Here is a 19100-nt window from a genome sequence, read left to right on the forward strand (position 1 = left end):
CAGTTGCTAATCAGGGAAGGAAGGGAATGTAGAAACAAAGGAGGAATAGTCAAGAAACAGCTGTGCAGCAATAAAGCAGGGTCCTGATGCCTCCTCAAGGAATATACATAACAATACCTTTGAGTTCTTCTACAGGAACTAAGGCCCCCACCCAGGTGGAGGATGGTCACTTCAGGCTGAGCAGAAGATTCTTGGAATACCACCCTGTTACCTCACCACCAACCAATCAGAACAAAGTGTGCACACAGGAGAAGATAACAAGACTCTGATCACCTCCAAAATTATTCTCCTTTTAAAAACTTTCATGGTCAAGCAGAATCTTCAGAGTTGGTTTTTGGACACAAGTCTACCTTCTCCCCAGGTTGCTAGCCTCCTGAATAAAGCAACCTTTCTTTTCCAACCAATACTTTTCTCTCAAGTACTGGCCTTCAAACAGTGAGCAGCTGAACCTAAGTTCGGCAACACAGATAGGAAATCCTAAAGATGTAACCAGAAACTACTAGAGCTCACCAACGAATTCAGTAAAGTTGCAGGATACTAAATTAATATACAGAAACCTGTTGAATTTCTACACACTAACATTAAACTATTTGAAAGAGAAATTAAGGAAACAATCCCATTTACCATCACATCAAAAAGAATAAGATATCTAGGAATAAACCTACCAAAGGAGGTAAAGGACCCGTACTCAGAAAAGTATAAGACACTGATGAAAGAAACTGAACAACACAAACAGAAGGAAAGATACACTGTGTTCTCGGACTGGAAGAATTCATACTGTTAAAATGGCCATACTAACCAAGGCAATCTACAGATTCAATGCAAACCCTATCAAAATACCAATGGCATTTTTCGCAGAACTAGATTAAATAATCTTAAAAATTGTATGGAAACACAAAAAGACCCAAATAGCCAAAAGAGTCGTGAGAAAGAAGAACAGAGATGGAGGAATCACGTGTCCTCACTTCAGGCTACACTACAAAGCTCCCGTAATTAAAACAGTATGACACTGGCACAAAAACAGACAATAGATCAATGGAACAGAATAGGAAGCCCAGAAATAAACCCACGCATTTATGGTTAATTAATCTACAACAAAGGAGGCAAGAATATACAATGGAGAAAGACAGTCTCTTTAGTAAGTTATGCTGGGAAAACTGGAGAGCTACATGTAAAATAATGAAATTAGAACATTTTCTAACACCATACACAAAAATAAACTCAAAGTGGATTAAGACCTAAATGCAAAACCAGAAACCATAAAACTCCTAGAAGAAAACATAGGCAGAACATTCTTTGAAATAACAGCAAAAATTAAAAAATGGGACCTAATTAAACTTAAAACCTTTTTGCACAGCAAAAACAAAAAGACAGGGACTTCCCTTGTGGCAAAGTGGCTAGGAATCTGCCTGCCAATGCAGGGTACACGGGTTTGAGCCCTGGTCCAGAAAGATCCCACTTGCCACGGAGCAACTAAGCCCGTGCGCCACAACTACTGAGCCTGGGTTCTAGAGCCCACGAGCCGCAACTTCTGAAGCCCACATGCCTACATCCCGTGCTCTGCAACAAGAGAAGCTACCGTACCACAACGAGGAGTAGCTCCCACTTGCCACAACTAGAGAAAGCCTGTTTATTAATAAATAAATTAATTAATTAATTAAAAAACAAAACTAAACAAAAAAACCAAAAAAGACAACTTCATTGAATGAATGGAGAAAATTTTGTAAATGATATGACTGATAAGGGGTTAATATCCAAAATATATAAACAGTTCATACAACTCAACATCAAAAAAGCAAACACCCCAATTAAAAAATGGGCAGAAGACCTGAATAGACATTTTTCCAAAGAGGATATGCAGATGGCCAACAGACACAATAAAGGATGCTCAACATCACTAATAATCAGGGAAATGCAAATAAAACCACAATGAAATACCGCCTTACACCTGTCAGAACAGCTACCATCAAAACGAACACAAACAACAAATGTTGCCAAGGATGTGGAGAAAAGGGTACCCGTGGGAATGTAAATTGGTGCAGCCACTGTGGAGAACACTATGGGGGTTTCTCAAAAAACTAAAAATAGAACTACCATATGACCCAGCAATTCCACTCCTGGGTATATATCTGGAAAAAAAAGCAACAAAACACTAATTCGAAAAGATACATGCATCTGCTTACATTTTTTAAAAAACCCTAATTTTGAATGGAGAAATATTCCCATTAAGAGAGGAACCATAATTTATTTATTTAAGTGGATCCCAATTTTCACTGTAATGAACAATGTTTTGGCAAATAAAATCATTACACATAAAGCCCTGTATATTTCAGGACAGATTTGTTTTGTTTTTTTAAAGATTTAATTTTTAATTTATTTTTGGCTGCTCGGTTTTCGTTGCTGCGTGAGGGCTTTCTCTAGTTGTGGCGAGCGGGGGCTACTCTTCGTTGCAGTGCGCGGGTTTCTCCTTGCGGTGGCTTCTCTTGCTGTGGAGCACGGGCTCTAGGCGCGCAGGCTTCAGTAGTTGTGGAACGTGGTTTCTAGAGCGCAGGCTCAGTAGTTGTGGCACAGGGGCTTAGGTGCTCTGCGGCATGTGGGATCTTCCCAGACCAGGGGTCAAACCCGTGTCCCCTGCATTGGCAGGTGGATTCTTTTTTTTTGCGGTACGCGGGCCTCTCACTGTTGTGGCCTCTCCCGTTGTGGAGCACAGGCTCCGGACGCGCAGGCTCAGTGGCCATGGCTCACAGGCGCAGCCGTTCCACGGCATGTGGGATCTTCCCGGACCGGGGCACGAACCTGTGTCCCCTGCATTGGCAAGCGGACTCTCAACCCCTGCGCCACTAGGGAAGCCCTGGCAGGTGGATTCTTATCCACTGCGCCACCAGGGAAGTCCCCAGGACAGATTTCTAAAAGTACATTACATGTTTAAAGGTCCTTGGTATATACTGTCAAACTGCCCTGCAGAAAGTTCATTACAAATTTAAAATGCAACTAGCAGAGGATAAAAGAGCCTATATGTGAAACAATTAAACAACTGAAAAATGCCATGTTATTGTTCTAATTTGAATTTATCTGAATACTAGGAAAGGCTAATTTTATTTTCTTATGACTGTACCATTAAAATTTCTTCTGATGAAAAGCTATTACATTTTGTGCTTTATAAGATATTTCTTACAAATATTTCTTTACAGGTTGTTAAATGCTTTTTTAAAAATTAAAAACAAATTTTTTATTGTGGTAACATATATATAACATAATATTGCAATTTTAAGTGTACAGTTCAGCAGCATTAGTTACATTTACAGTGTTGTTAAACTATCACGACTATGTATCCCCAAAACTTTTTCATCACCCCAAAGCGAAATTCTATACTCATTAAGCAGTAACTCTCTAATCTACTTTCTGTCTCTCTCAATATGCCTATTAAAGATATTTCATTTAAGTGGAATTATTCAATATTTGTCCTTTGTACCTGGCTTATTTCACTTAGCAAGTTGTTTCTATGGCTCATCCATGTTGTAGCAGCTAACAAAATTTCATCTTTTATGGCTGAATAATATTCCATTGTGCCTAAAGCACATTTTGTCTATCCATCTGTTCATGGCCATTTGGATTGTTTCCACCTTTTGTCTACTGGGAGTAATGCTACAATGAACATTGGCATACCAGTATCTGTTTGAGTGTCCGTTTTCAATTTTAGTGGGATATACCTAGGTGTGGAATTGCTGGGTCATATAAAAATTCTATAGTTAACTTTTTGAGGAATATTCCAATCCTTTGGGCTTCCCTGGTGGCACAGTGGTTGAGAATCCACCTGCCAATGTAGGGGATATGAGTTCGATCCCTGGTCCAGGAAGATCCCAGATGCCGCGGAGCAATTAAGCCCTTGCGTCACAACAACTGAGCCTCTGCTCTAGAGCCAGTGAGCCACAACTACTGAGCTCATGTGCCACAACTGAAGCCCATGTGCCTAGAGCCCTTGCTCCACAACAAGAAAAGCCACCACGATGAGTAGCCCGTGCACCACAACGAAGAGTAGCCCTCGCTCGCCCCAACTAGAGAAAGCCCACACACAGCAAGGAAGACCCAACACAGCCAAAGATAAATAAATAAAATAAATAAAAATTTTTTAAAAACCCTCAAATTATTAAAAAAAAATTTCAATGCTTTCAATTTTACTTTCTTTTTAAAGTTTACCTAGGAACTCAATTTAAAAATGGACAAAGGATCTGAATAAACATTTTTCCAAAGAAGATATACAAGTGGCAAATAAGCACATGAAAAGACACTCAACAGGACTTCCCTGGTGGCGCAGGGGTTAAGAATCCACCTGCTGAGCTTCCCTGGTGGCGCAGTGGTTGAGAGTCCGTCTGCTGATGCAGGGTATGTGGGTTCGTGCCCCGGTCCAGGAAGATCCCACATGCCGCGGAGTGGCTGGGACCCTTAGCCATGGCTGCTGAGCCTGCGCGTCCGGAGCCTGTGCTCCGCAACGGGAGAGGCCACAGCAGCGAGAGGCCCGCGTGCCGCAAAAAAAAAAAAAAAGAATCCACCTGCCAATGCAGGGGACAAGGGTTCGAGCCCTGGCCCAGGAAGAACCGATATGCCGCAGAGCAACTAAGCCCGTGCGTCACAACTACTGAGCTTGTGCTCTAGAGCCCGCGATCCACAACTACTGAGCCCACATGCCACAACTACTGAAGTCTGCGCGCCTGGAGCCCATGCTCCGCAACAAAAGAAGCCACCGCAATGAGAAGACCCCACACTGTAACAAAGAGTAGCCCCCGCTCACTGCAACTAGAGAAAGCCTGTGGTCAGCAACAAAGATCCAATGTAGCCAAAAATAAATAAATAAATTTATTAAGAAAAGATACTCGACATTATTAGTCATCAGGGAACTGGAAGTCAAACCACAATGAGGTATCACTCCACACCCACTAGGATGGCTATAATCAAAAAGGTGTATAATAACAGGTATTGGTGAGGATATCAAGATGCTGCAGCCCTCATACATTGCTGGTGGGGATGTAAAATGGTGCAGCCAAATAGTTCGACAGTTCCTCAAAAGGTTAAACATAGAGCTACTATATGACCCAGCATTTCCACTTCTCAGTAAATACCCAAGAGAAATGAAAATATATGTATACACAAAAATGTGTACATGAATGTTCATAGGAGCATTATTTAAACAGCCAAAAAGTAGAAACAATCCAAATGTCCATCAACTCATAAATGAGTAACCGAAATGTGGTATACCCATGTGAGAGAATATTATTCAACCATAAAAAGGAATGAAGTACTGCTATATGGTACAACATGGATGAACCCTGACAACATTATGCTAAGTGAAAGAAGTCAGTCACAAAAGGCCACATAATATATGAATCCATTTATATGAAATGTCCAGAATAGGCAGATCTATAGAACTAGAAAGTGTATTAGTGGTTCTGAGGAGCCAAGGGCAAAGAGGGATGGAGAGTGACTGTTGATGGGTATGGAGTTTCCTTTTGGGGTGATGAAAATGTCTTGAAATTAGACAGCATGTGATGGTTGCAGAATTCTAAATAAACTAAAAATCACTGAATCGTACACTTTAAAAGGATAAATTTCCTGATATATGAACTAGATCTCAATAAAGCTGTGTTTTTTAAGAAGAATTTGTGTGAGAGAAAAACTCTTTGGAAACATGGGATCCATGGAGACAGACAGTATTATTAAAGGAAGCCTTTGATAGTGGTAACTGCCGCTTAGAAGTGAAATTTATAAGGAATTACTTCTTGTTCTATCCAAATTGCAAATTATACTTTTACTCTGTATGTTAATAAATCCAAAGCAATTATATTATGATGTACCACCCACAAGTATGGTGTTAGTTAATTTGCATGTTCTCATAACAATTATTTATTTGCATTAGGTATAAGGCAACCTGAACTAAATTTATCCACCATGATTCCATACTTCATCACTTTAGTAAAGATCTATCCCAACAAAAACACTTAAAACAAATGCTAATAGAAGAAATCTATGAAGGGACACATTTTCAAAGAACAACGAAGATATGAGATGGTATTTGATGTAATGCTAGTTACTGGGAATACTTGCTATATCTGGCATATTTATTTACTCATTAAAACTATTCATTTACATTTTCCAATCAGCGTATGAGACCAAATTTTACTAATGTCTCTAAGTTGCTTGGAATTTTAATAACGTTATGCCCAAGTAAATTTTATTTTAAAATCAAATTCTAATATAGTGCAAAATGTTAAATGAATTCACAGCCATCATTGCAGTTCTAATTGCATGCTTTATCTAAAGACTGGGGAAGATTGTGCTAAATTATATGGAACCAACTAGTGCTCACTGTTTAGGCTATCCATTAACTGCCAGTCAAACTAATAACAGCAATCTTTTCCCTAATTTTCATGGTGCAGCTGTTTATAGAATATCCTGGGCGTGTTCACTTCAATAGATACATAATAATGCAGACATTCACAATGAAAGCTGTATTTTTTTGTTTTCAAATTTCCCTATGGACTGTACATTTTTTCTACCTTGCATATTCAACCACTTTCTTAAACTAACCGCTTTAAACAATCAGTAAATAAACTTAATTGCTATATTGCGGTTTTAAATTTAAAATCTACACTCCGAAGCCCAAATTCCAGGAAGACGAACCAAAAAAAAAAAAAAAGGAAAGAAAGAAAAAAGCCTAAAATACAAAATTCCTTTGTTCTTTTTAAACTGCAATACAGAAAATCTCCAGCAGAGACTGGTTATTTCTTTCCATGTGATTTACCAAGGAATGCCTATGTAACATTTATACTGACTTTCCTGTAATGATCTTTGAAAGTTAAATAGATATTAATTTCATCAGCACTAACCAACCAGAATATTTACCATTTCTAAGTATTGATACATGACTCAGGCATTTCAATTACTCAATGCAGAAGATCCACAAAATTATTTTTTTGTAATACTGTATACCAAAAATTCAGTTTTTTAGAACATTAATTTAAAAAAAGTTGAACTTATTGATCTGTATCAGTGGTTGCCAGTGTTTTGGATTTCAAGAAATTAAAAAATTAAGCAGACCTCAATTTGCCAAGGAAAAACATTATTTTATGAAAGAAAGGACATCCTAACACTAGAAAAATAGGGCATGCTTTAAACTGATACAGAATAAAGGGCATCCTTTAAATTGATAAGATTTAGCATTAATAAAACCTTATGTCAGTCTACTTATTTTTCTCACTTTGGCAAATACTACCAAAAACTTTGACATAGCCTAGCAACTGGGAACCACGCGTCCATATTCCATAAGCCTAAAAACATTGTTTAGATCACCTTTGCAACTATATAAATTCAATAAGCCTTGAAAAGCAACAACTTACAATTCCTGCCTAAGCCTTCTTATCTTGGCCTTAGCATCTGCCAGTTCCACTGACAGATGTTGTCGACTTTCTGTTCGCTTCATGCCTGGAGAACCACAAGGTGACTGTGCAGATGAAGAGGCATGGGGTGGAAAATGAAGACCATCCCGCTCTTCAGAGAGTTCAATGATAGTCTAAGGAAATAGAGAAATAAATCACAGAATCACTTTTAGTATTTTACGTATCAGAGAACCAAACACATCAAAACCAGTCACTAAGTCTAAGTATTATACTGCAACACCAAAAAAGAATTCTTTGGTCAAAAATAACTTTGTCATATTTAGCTGTCATTTTTTTAAGTTTTATTCAACAGTAGATGGATGAGCTATTTAGTAGATAACACAAGAACAAGACTTAATACTTCTTTCCCTTCCCAGTGTTTTAACAAAAGAAAGTAAATTGTGGTAAAATAAGAACAGATAGCAACTGTTGGAAAGGCATAAAAGACTTGTTGACATAGTAAAGAAATTAACTCGAGTGATGTGTCTATAATTGTGCTGTCCAACATGGTAACCAGTAACACAAGTGGCTAATCTCAAAGTTAAAGAGTTAAAAATACAGTTCCTTAGTCACATTAGCCACACTTCAAGGGCACAACAGCCACAAGTAGCTAGTGGTTACCGCACTGGACGGTGCAGAATTACAGTCTTGCCATTCTTGCAGAATTGGACAACACTGCTCTAGAATTGTAAATAGAAACCTCAGAGGGACCTAAAAAAACCTCAGAAGTTTAGTTCAACCTCTTAATTCTGCAGCTAAGGTAACTGAGGCACAGAGACTGATTTGCCCATGATCTCACAACTAGTTCATAGCAATGCCAAGACTCCAGACCAGTCTCTTCACTCCATATCCTATGCTCTCTCTTACAATACTAGTTCTAATCTGCTTCCCATCGCAAAGCTTAACTTTATTCCTTTCTCTAGAGACCCACCATGGGACACAAATCTTCTATTTATCCTAAATCTGAACTTTAAGGGCTATTTAACCTACATGTATCTCAATCATATTCCTCCATTCCCCTAATTTTCCTCTTATTGGAAAATTCTCTTATTCTAAACCACTTTCTCAGATTTTCTTCCAAACTTCCCAGGCAAACAGAAATTGTCTTTGGTAGACATTTCATCTGTCCTTCTGCTCCAGATGGAATGGGTAGAGTTACACCTCAGGAACATGAGATCACCATCCTCACTTTGTCTCTCATCACCAAGTTTTACAATGACCTCATTGAATCATTACTTTTCTTCTTCTTTTTTTAAACCACCCATCAGAATTCATTTCTTTATCCTTGCAATACATTTGAGCACAAATCAAGGTCTGTCCAACTACTGCTTTCACAGATTCCAGTATTCCTACTGATAAACCTCAGAATATGACCTCCCAGTTCCCTTTCTCTCTACAACTCCACATCCACTTCCAATCCAATACATACAGGCTTCTCCAGTTAAAGAACCATTCCTCTCTTGCGCCATATCACCATTCCTATGCCTGAACCTCTAATCACTCAGTTCCCCCTTTTTGCCCACTCAAATATATTATTCTTGGCTACCCTAGAGTTTCTACTCAGCCTGGAACTACAATTAGGCTGTTAAATGTCATCCTTACTTTCTAATTTAACACCACCATGCCATTCTTTTTGTGTGTGTGTGTGGTATGCGGGCCTTCTCACCGCTGTGGCCTCTCCCGCTGCAGAGCACAGGCTCTGGACATGCAGGCTCAGCGGCCATGGCTCACGGGCCCAGCCACTCCACGGCATGTGGGGTCTTCCCGGACCAGGGCACGAACCCACATCCCCTGCATCGGCAGGCGGACTCTCAACCACTGCACAACCAGGGAAGCCCACCATGCCATTCTTTGACTATGGCTCACTCTTTGAGGAAAAAACAGAAGGGAACTAATATTTATAGAACCCCTAGCTAGGGGATTTCCCAACAAGATCTTAACCAATACTATAATTGGCAATAGAGGCTTTACATCTATTTTAGACATAAGGAAACCGAGGTGCATATAGATTAAATAACTTAACCAAAGTTACACATCTAATGGTTAGGTATAACAGGAGTTCAAATTCAAGTCTGACTCAAACACTATGTCATTTTCCTTACCTACCATCAGTTTTTCTATTTCTGCTCCAAGGTGATAAAGAACTCTAAAAAACAAAACAAACCAAAAAAAATATACAGCCCTACTACAGAAATTGCCATCCACTTTCAATTAAGCTCTTTCCAATGCCCATCAATTCTTTTATTGAAAATCTTGATGATTTCCTGGCAAAATTTTCCCACAATGGCTGTTGTAAATATATTCCCTTTTCTCTACATAAGCCCCCAACTACAAACTGCTATCATCACTTCCAACAAATGACCCCTTCTCCAACTTGTCAAAGAAACAAAACCACCTGTGATAAACTCCTCCATTTTCATGCATCTCTTATTCCCAACATATATTCCTTACTTCTATAACATTTTCAATTTCTCTCTTCCTATTGGTTTTTTCTCCTTGTTCTTCAAAGACATACAAGTTTCTACTATCTAAAGGAAAAAAAAATCACATTTTTCCTTTACTATCCTTCTACTATTTCTCTTTCAGTGCTACTTTTTGAAGGGTGGTTTGTTCACTGACATTACTTCATCTTGTCCATCTACCCAGTATGTCCAGCCCAACTTCCCTGTCTCTGTGAAGGGAGAGACAGTAACTCAGTGAACAGTGTTACTAATTTCCATAGTAGCCCAAGCTCAAATTTCACAGAATCAACTTTTATCTGTATATTTTCTTACTGTCTCAATTATCTTTAATCTTGCCTTCTAACATCTCCTGTCTTTAACAATAACACCTGCACACAGTATTAACTAAATATCTCTTTCATGAACAAACTAGAACTTAATTTTATGCCATCTTACAATTTTTCATTTACAATGTTCTTTTTTAATAAACCAGATACAATCTTTCTTATGCTTCCTTGGTATCCCTGATGTTATCCACCATAGTAGTGTGCACAAAAAGAGCTGCTCAAAAATATTTAACTGAATGATTCACAAAACGGAAAACTCAAGAAAAGTACTGAAGACACATATTACGTTTGAAATTAGCAGGTGGTGAAATTAAAGTATCAAGAACTTCCAGATGCCAACAAACAGAGCACAAAAGATCTATGGGCTGCAAAATATTTTTTAAAGAGAAAGAAACCTGGTATTGAGAAGTAAGAGTATCCACAGATATTTTCCATTAAAGATTATGTAGACATTTTGACTTTTCTCTAATAGTGGTAGTTTCTTGAGCTCAAGAACTCCAAACATTTTCAAAAAATCTGACAGGAAATGTTATTAAGGCATACCTTTAATTTTTAAAGCCTTCTCTGATTCTTCCTATCCTAGACATTCCACTAATGGTTGCAAGTAATATCTTCCTTCTTTAAATTCCTATAGTATTTTTTTAGATATATGTGTCTTTTTTGGTACTTGTCACTTTCAAATTTTTATTACAGTTAATTCGTTTATTAAAATAATTTCCCTATTAGATTGTAACAATCTTTGGTTCTTTTTTGAAAGTTTGTCAGTTTGTTGCTCCCACATACTCTAGCACAAGATCTTGCAAAAAGCAGGTATTTATTAATATATGTTGAAGAATGAACATAAAAAGATACAATGCTAAAAAAATTCTGGTGACAATAATTCTACTTATAGAACTCGTCATTAAGGAAAAGAATCAGAGATGTGCTCAGCACAATCACAGATTTAGGCAAAGGTGTTATAAAGGTTAGGGACACAAGCATTGGAGTTAGAATGGACAAGTTACCTAACTTCTCTGAACTTGAGAATCTTCATCTATAAAATGGGGTTATTGCGCAGACTTACTAAGATAGTATACAATAAACTTATAACACAAAGCTTGGCATAAACAGTGACGATAAATATTTGGTTTTTGGTAAAGGGAGAGGACTGAAGAGATTCTTGTTTCATAGCATTAAGAACAAAAAAATGAAGAGTAATTAAAAACAGAGTGACCAAATTATATTTTCTAGATCGAAGTGAAACAATTATTACAAAAGATCAATAAAAACAGAAAAAAGGGCTCTCTCTTCTGACAAGGGGGAGCATCCCCTGTGGATAGCCTGCGGCTCCCAATTCTTGCCATGCCAGCAAGTAGAGGATTTAAGTGCTTTAGATGCCCACTTCAACTCCCAGTGTGAGTACTACTGCTCGCCAGGATACACACTGAAATGGGAGCGGACAACAAAGCCTGGAGCAGCTGACCAGCCTGTGATGATATGGAATCTCCCAGAATCAAGTGCCCAAGTATGAAAGAACACATTTCTGATCCTAATAAGCTGACAGTCCTTAGTGTCCTGGGAGATACCCGAGGGAACAGACACAGCAAACAACATTCTACTGATGCTATTCTAAAAGCCCTCCCCACCAGACTCAAATTTTCCTGAAGGAGATCACAAGATACAGTACATAGTCTATGACAGAGCTGAGAACAAGGGGATCTGCAAATTTCTAGTTTAAGTCAGAGTCAGATGCTGCGACAAAATTCAACGTCCCAGGGAACAGTTACATGAAATGTCTAGCAGCAATAGTTATGGAGCCACTTGCAAGTTGTCCTGCATTGGTGGCCACAAGCCACAGGGTAGCCTTGCCTGAGTTTGTCAATTCAGTCTGGCTTGGTCTGGCATGGAGCCCACCTGTGTAACCATGAATATCAATGTGGGCATCAGAACAGCAGTCTTATGACTTCTGGATCAGTTTTATGAGAAAAGGAGACTCCTCACTGTGTCCACACCCATAGCCCCAAATCTCTACTGGCTGCAGCAAGAAATGCTACAGCAAGCACAGTGTGACCTGGATCTTCAACACATCATCCTGTGCTAGCAGGCCATGTTCCCGACCCTCACTGGCAGGATAGGAACAAAGATTATGCCTCCAGCACTAGCTCTGCAGTCCAGGCAGAATCCCATTCTATTCCTTCACTATGGTGCTAGCGGATAAGCACAGCACGGACAAGGAGCGCTATGTCTCCCTGATGATACCTGTGGCCCTTTTCAGCCTGACTGACACTTTCCCCTTGGGAAAAGAGGAGATGGTCTTGCAAGCTGAAGTGGGCCAGACCTGTAACACCTGATGGGATGGCTCTTCTCTCCACAATTTTCTTTCTACATAGTGCTGTGTACACAGAAAGGCCTTAAAAATATCTTTAATGTACAGATTTTTATTTGTTATTTTTAAAGTCTATTTTATTATAAGCTTTCTCTGCACTTAAAAAGTAGCACCAAGCTATCTGCACTTTGAAGTGCTCCAAAAAATATGAATATGATATTTACTCTTTCTCTCTTTACTCCATCACGGCTAGTTAATTTTGTAGAGAAATTAGAAACCACAGCCATAAACATTGCTCTCAATATGTCAGTGTGATACATAACTTTCTCCTATTTTGTTTTTTTATATAAAATTAATTAATAAAATATTTTGGAAGAAAAAAGCAGAAAAAAGTTAAAGGGAAAATGTTAATAAGAACTTGTTTCAATCCAATTGAATGATACCAAATTATTATATTTACATACTGTATTTACATGTGTCTAATATTTTTCACAATTATTTTTAATTATCTTTTCTAACTAGTCCACTGTTTATCCAAATTGAAGTTTTTTTCCCCCAGAGAAGTGAGTTTAAACCAGCTAGAAATTTGTTTTCAAAATACCTGAGGCAGGAGAATGTGACTACATTCTCCTGTCTCAGGTATTTAGAAAACATTTTTTTCCTTGTTAGAAAAACAAATTCAACTAAAATGCTTTATCAGGCAGGATAACAGATTTTTAAACGGTTTTTCAAACAATCACGCTATATAGTGTTTCACATTCCTTTTAGTTTTGACACAAATCATGTTATGACAAGTATTTTGTTTATATTTCTCCAAAATAACATCCTTCTTCACTCCATATTAATAATTTCATGTAAGTGAGATCAAACAACTTTTACATATCCATCAGTCATATGAAACCAAAGTACAGATTTTTAGAAGTAATTCCTAAGAAACTGGGAGACACCTTTTCAAAATACCTTTAATATCTTGAAACGCAAATAGAGAAATGTTATAGAAAATGGATAAAACAGTAAAAAGACACTAACATAAAAAATTATATAGCATATGGTTCAAAATATGGTTCAGATTGAAAATAAAGTAATCTAAATATCTCAGGGTAAGGATGATATACATTAGGGATGTTGTGCAACTCACTCTTTTCTTCCTTTGGTCTCACTCTTAGATTTTTAAAAAAATTTAGTTGTTGCTCTAAAATATTTACTTCCTATATTTTCTTCTCTTTTAATGCTTTAAGAAAAACTGAAAATTCCCATCAGAAATGAATATATTTTATAGTGATGTGAAAGTTTTTTGTTCCAAAAAAATCTTTAGAAATTTCTCCTATGTAGTCTTTCATTAGTCCCAAGAGTAATCAAATTCTCTATAAATAAGTTCAAATCGTCTCTCTCATGTAAATGGAGCAAATAATCAAAGTTTTACATTCTCCAGAATGACAGAGTACTTTGGTCTGCTATTAAGAAAATATTACTCACCATCACATGCAGTAATGTCTAGACTCCTTTAAAAATTATAAGCTGCTTTCAGAGAGTGCAGGCAAAAAATCTGGTGCAATTTTACTCTTTTTAAAAACCAAAGTATTCTCTTAAAGGAGTTTATAATAATTCTCTTTTCTAAAATCATATCTCATTATACTGACTACAAAAATATGAGACCTTTTGTGGGACATTTTATTCAGAACCCCTGTTATTCTCCTTTTATTAACACTTATTTTTCCAATCTCAAAATGTGGCAATAAAACTACAAAATTAACCTTAAGCAAATTCTTCTACCTTGAAAAGGCAATGATTTTTCCACTTACATCAACGATATTTTTAGTTTCATACTTTTGTACTGTTGCCAGAACTATGGGGATGAGTTAAAAAACACAAGAACAAAATCAGAGTAACTTAAAAGGAAGGAGAAAAGAAAACCTAATTGCAATGTGTTTACTAGCAATTTGGGGCTCTTATGCAGCCTTTCTGGCTCCTATGTTGCACAAAAGACATATAGTACTTTACTACCTGTCTCTAAGAAACAAAGTATCAATTCTGAAAAATCTCTGAAGTTTTTTGGAAAGTAAACTTTCCTAATATACTAAAAGAAATTTACAAACCTCCGAATGCTCATCTCTCTCATCTATAAGTCTTTTTAGATGCAATACCATGTTTTTCAAGAGTGGTTCTATTTCCTCCTGAGACATGTCGGTCACTTCCATCCATTGTAGATCAAACACATTTTCCTGATTATGGGTTACCTTTAGAGAGCAACCAAAGTAAACAATTTTTTAAATGGCTAATACTTAAAAATAGATTTAATTTTAGTATAATATTAGCTTAAATACTATATATCCCATATAATAAAAATATGAAAAGCAAATATGATATCTTGAAATTAATGAATGATGAAAAGGCTTCTACTAAAAATTATTTTTACTAAATGTAATCTTTAAATGAATTTAGTCAACTAAAAAATAAGATATTTAATTTCTTTATTTTTTATTTTTTGCCACACCACGCAGCGTGTGGGATCTTAGTTCCCCAACCAGGGATCGAACCTGCACCCCCCCTGCATTGGGAGCATGGAGTCTTAACTACTGGACCGCCAGGGAAGTCCCAAAAATAAAATATTTAATTCAAGACATTCTTAAGGGAAGGTAATACTAATAGGTCTGACAACTGCTTTAACAAACTCAATTAATCTTTTCCTTAGATAAGACTAAGTTTACTGTACTTGAATTCAAAAGCAAAAGTTTTAATCCTGTAGGATATAGGTTATTGCACTTTTATACTTGAAAAGCTAAGTCTTTATAGATTCTGAAGAAGACACTGTCATAGAACCTTAGGAGAAAAGGATGCCCAGTATGAAGAGTTTTAAAAGGATGGAAAAGTTATATGAGTGAAATACTTATTTCTTGCTTTCCATTTCTCACTGTGATGCTGATATTTTGCTTTAACTTTCACAATAAACATCAAAAATAACACTTTCAAGAATGGTGGCAAATTTAGTAACTTGCGGTACTCAGCATTTATTCAAAATCAAATACAAATCACAAAGCTAACAGAAACAAACATATATATGTATATATAAAGGGAAACTACCAACAAAACTGTATCTTGTAGAGTACTAATACGCTTACTGCTGACAATATTACTGACCAGAAAGCTGGGCTCTTTGAATATTAACTAAGAGAAAAGATGATATATGGAACACAAAATCATTTAAATACAGAATATTTAAACACAACAATTCTCACTATTTAAAACTCTCTCCCTTTCCTTAGTTCTCTTTCTAATCAGCATGTAAAATTTAACATGCTGTAGTTCTAAAAACTCTAAAGTACACAAGATTAAAAGCCAAAGACTAGACAGATGCAGAAACAGCAGCTTTTAAAAACAATCTTAACAAATAAATATTAGCTTCAATTATTTGACATTGTACACTATGTCCTCCATTTAGGTTTTTATATGGATGCTATAAATCACTAATGTGTTTATAATTCAAGTAATATCTTCAGTAGAAATTATGCTGTGCCCATTCACTAAAAAAAAAAATCACTGGAATCACATAATACTAATAGGTTAGTATTATCATCTTACCTCACTTTAGTTTTGAATTACAGGCAGTGATTCATTTTGTGCTGCTTCCATTTACTATACTATTCATGCTGTGATGTCTAACAAAGAAATATACAGTCCTCAAATAGCACTTTCTGCCTATATCTCTATGGATAAAGGCAACAGTACATCTGTAGTCAGCACTGTGTGCCACGTAGAAGATAATTCATTTAAGAAACTATGTCTAAAGAAAAGACGATAATTTTTCTAAAAACAGAGTTCATCTATAATTGACTTTGATTTATTCTTGCTTAATCCATGATGGTATTTGGGGAGACATACAAATAAAACATGCCACAAGCTTCATAAAAATACATAAAAATTGTATACAGATTATTACCTCTTGAATATGTGCGGCAACTGCTGCTTTTGTATCAAAATCTAAACCTTGAATTCTTTCAATAAATTCTTCTTTTTTCTGACACTAAGAGAAATGAATAAACCAATCATTCATACTTTATAGGGTATAGTTGTTAATATGTTGTAAATAACCAAAAATTCATTAGGCTAAAAAGCTTGGCTACATTTTGAACAGCACAATGAGGGTTTTGTTTTGCATTTAAATGATCTCTAATATACTTACCCTAATAAAAAGATAACAATTTAGAAATATTTATTTAAAAAGCAACATATTGAAAATCCATACCATTTTTACGCTGAAAAGTTTTAAGTTCTAAAGCGGGTAACCATTACACAAACCATCTAAGGTCAGTACAATATAATTAGGCTAACTTTACAAACAGAGAAGTAAAGAATAAAGAACTTGTTTCAGAGAGGATAAGTTACTTGCCAAAAAACACAGTGAGTCAGTGGCAGAATTCGGAATACAGCCAAAATGCTCAGTCAGTCTTTGCCTATCATCAAACAACACAGCCCTTTTTCTTGGAAAAAAAATTTTAAGCAATTTTTACTTCAGGCTTACAATTCATTCTCACATCTTCATCCTATCAATCTCAATAAAAGAAACCTACTTTTGTGGCCCAGTTCAACACATATAAGGTAATACAATAAATATTTGATTTGTTTCTAACACAAAGTTACCAGGGGCAAAATTTAAGAATGTATACACAAGTACACATGTATCAAGTGGAATAAAGGCAGCTTGTGTACCTTTTAAAAAACTTTATATAAACTAAAAATATTACAATGCAAACCTCATCTTTTTCTTTCCATTCAGTACTGAATAACAGTTTAACATGCATCTTACTCTCTGCCTCTTGTCTACCTCTCTTATACTGCAATCCAACTGTGTTTAACTGTATTCTTACAGCTACCAAATGAGAAGTGCATACAAAACAGACAGCACTGCCTTGTCTAGCTTAGTTGCATCTCTTGGGCCAATTACTGAACTACTAGTGAAGACACTATACTCAAAAAAGGAAACTTGGCTCTTTGGTCAGTTAGAAACTTAGCAAGGTTCTGATTTACACTCTACACATTTATTATATCATAACATTTTTTAAACATCTTTTTTGGAGTATAATTGCTTTACAGTGTTGTGTTAGTTTCTGCTGTATAACAAAGTGAATCAGCTATATGCATACGTATATCCCCATATCCCCTCCCTCTTGCATCTCCCTCTCACCCTCCTTATCCCACCCCTCTAGGTGGTTGCAAAGCACCAAGCTGTGCCATGCGGCTGCTTCCCACTAGCTATCTATTCTACATTTGGTAGTGTATATATGTCAGTGCTACTCTCTCATTTCGTCCCAGCTTACCCTTCCCCCTCCCCGTGTCCTCAAGTCCATTCTCTACGTCTGTGTCTTTACTCCTGTCCTGCCCCTAGGTTCATCAGAACCATTTATTTTTTTAGATTGCATATATATGTTAGCATACAGTATTTGTTTTTCTCTTTCTGACTTACTTCACACTGTATGACAGACTCTAAGTCCAGGTCCATCCACTTCACTACAAATAACTCAGTTTTGTTTCTTTTTATGGCTGAGTAATATTTCATTGTATATATGTGCCACATCTTCTTTACCCATTCATCTGTTGATGGAAACCTAGGTTGCTTCCATGTCCTGGCTATCGTAAATAGAGCTGCAATGAACATTGTGGTACATGACTGTTTTTGAATTATGGTTTTCTCGGGGTATATGCCCAGCAGTGGGATTGCTGGGTCATATGGTAGCTCTATTTTTAGGTTTTTAAGGAACCTCCATGCTGTTCTCCATAGTGGCTGTATCAATTTACATTCCCACCAACAGTGCAAGAGGGTTCCCTTTTCTCCACACCCTCTCCAGCATTTATTCTTTGTACATTTTTTGATGATGGCCATTCTGACTGGTGTGAGGTGATACCTCATTGTAGTTTTGATTTGCATTTCTCTAATGATTAGTGTACATCATAGTATTTTATTTCTACTTCCATAAAATTTAATTTAATTAAGCACATTTCTATCAGTGCAGAAAGTTCCTTATCCTATAAAAGCAAAATTATTAGGATGATATAGAAATTCAATTAAATTTAAAATTAAATTAAATTAAAATTAATTTTAAATTAAATTTAAAATTAAATTACGAGAAATGTACAGTTCCCAGCTATGACTAGGAAGTCAGAGTTTTGGAGGGATGTGATAAAAACTACCAGGTTTAAAAACAAGAATTTTTTTGGTCTAGTAAATAATATTTGACAGGCATAATGAGAACAATTAAGAATGACTTTCGGATAGTACATTTGTGGCATATATAAAATAACTAACTTTTTAGGTATGGTAACCCCAATTTTTAAATGTTATGCTTCCAAAAGTGACTTATGTATAGTTTGAGCCAGTGAACATATATAAAATGGCAGGGTTATAATAAGTATGACTCACTGAAGGGTCCCCCAACTCAACTGCCATACCTTTGTCTGCCTTCAGTTTAAACACATACACTTCCCTTTTCTAAGTCCTAGAGCCACTGTTTATTTATACTACCTTTAAAAGCTCACCCTGTAACACAGTCTCAACACAGATCAATGAGAATTCTTCCTTTAC

General features: G+C 36.4%; 1 protein-coding gene across 5 annotated transcripts in view; it reads right to left on the reverse strand.

Moving 5' to 3' along the window:
* Positions 1 to 19100, reverse strand: part of CCDC88A (coiled-coil domain containing 88A) — a 125952-nt gene that overhangs the window by 62672 nt on the left and 44180 nt on the right. For all 5 annotated transcript variants that reach the window (XM_032652632.1, XM_032652633.1, XM_032652631.1 and 2 more), the window contains exons 6-8: positions 16461 to 16544; positions 14620 to 14760; positions 7392 to 7564 (exon numbers count right to left, since the gene is read on the reverse strand). In XM_032652632.1, the coding sequence (XP_032508523.1) occupies positions 7392 to 7564; positions 14620 to 14760; positions 16461 to 16544 (398 nt within the window). The remainder of the gene's footprint in view (positions 1 to 7391; positions 7565 to 14619; positions 14761 to 16460; positions 16545 to 19100) is intronic.

Source organism: Phocoena sinus, chromosome 13 (assembly GCF_008692025.1).
Source record: "Phocoena sinus isolate mPhoSin1 chromosome 13, mPhoSin1.pri, whole genome shotgun sequence".
Lineage (NCBI taxonomy): Eukaryota > Metazoa > Chordata > Mammalia > Artiodactyla > Phocoenidae > Phocoena > Phocoena sinus.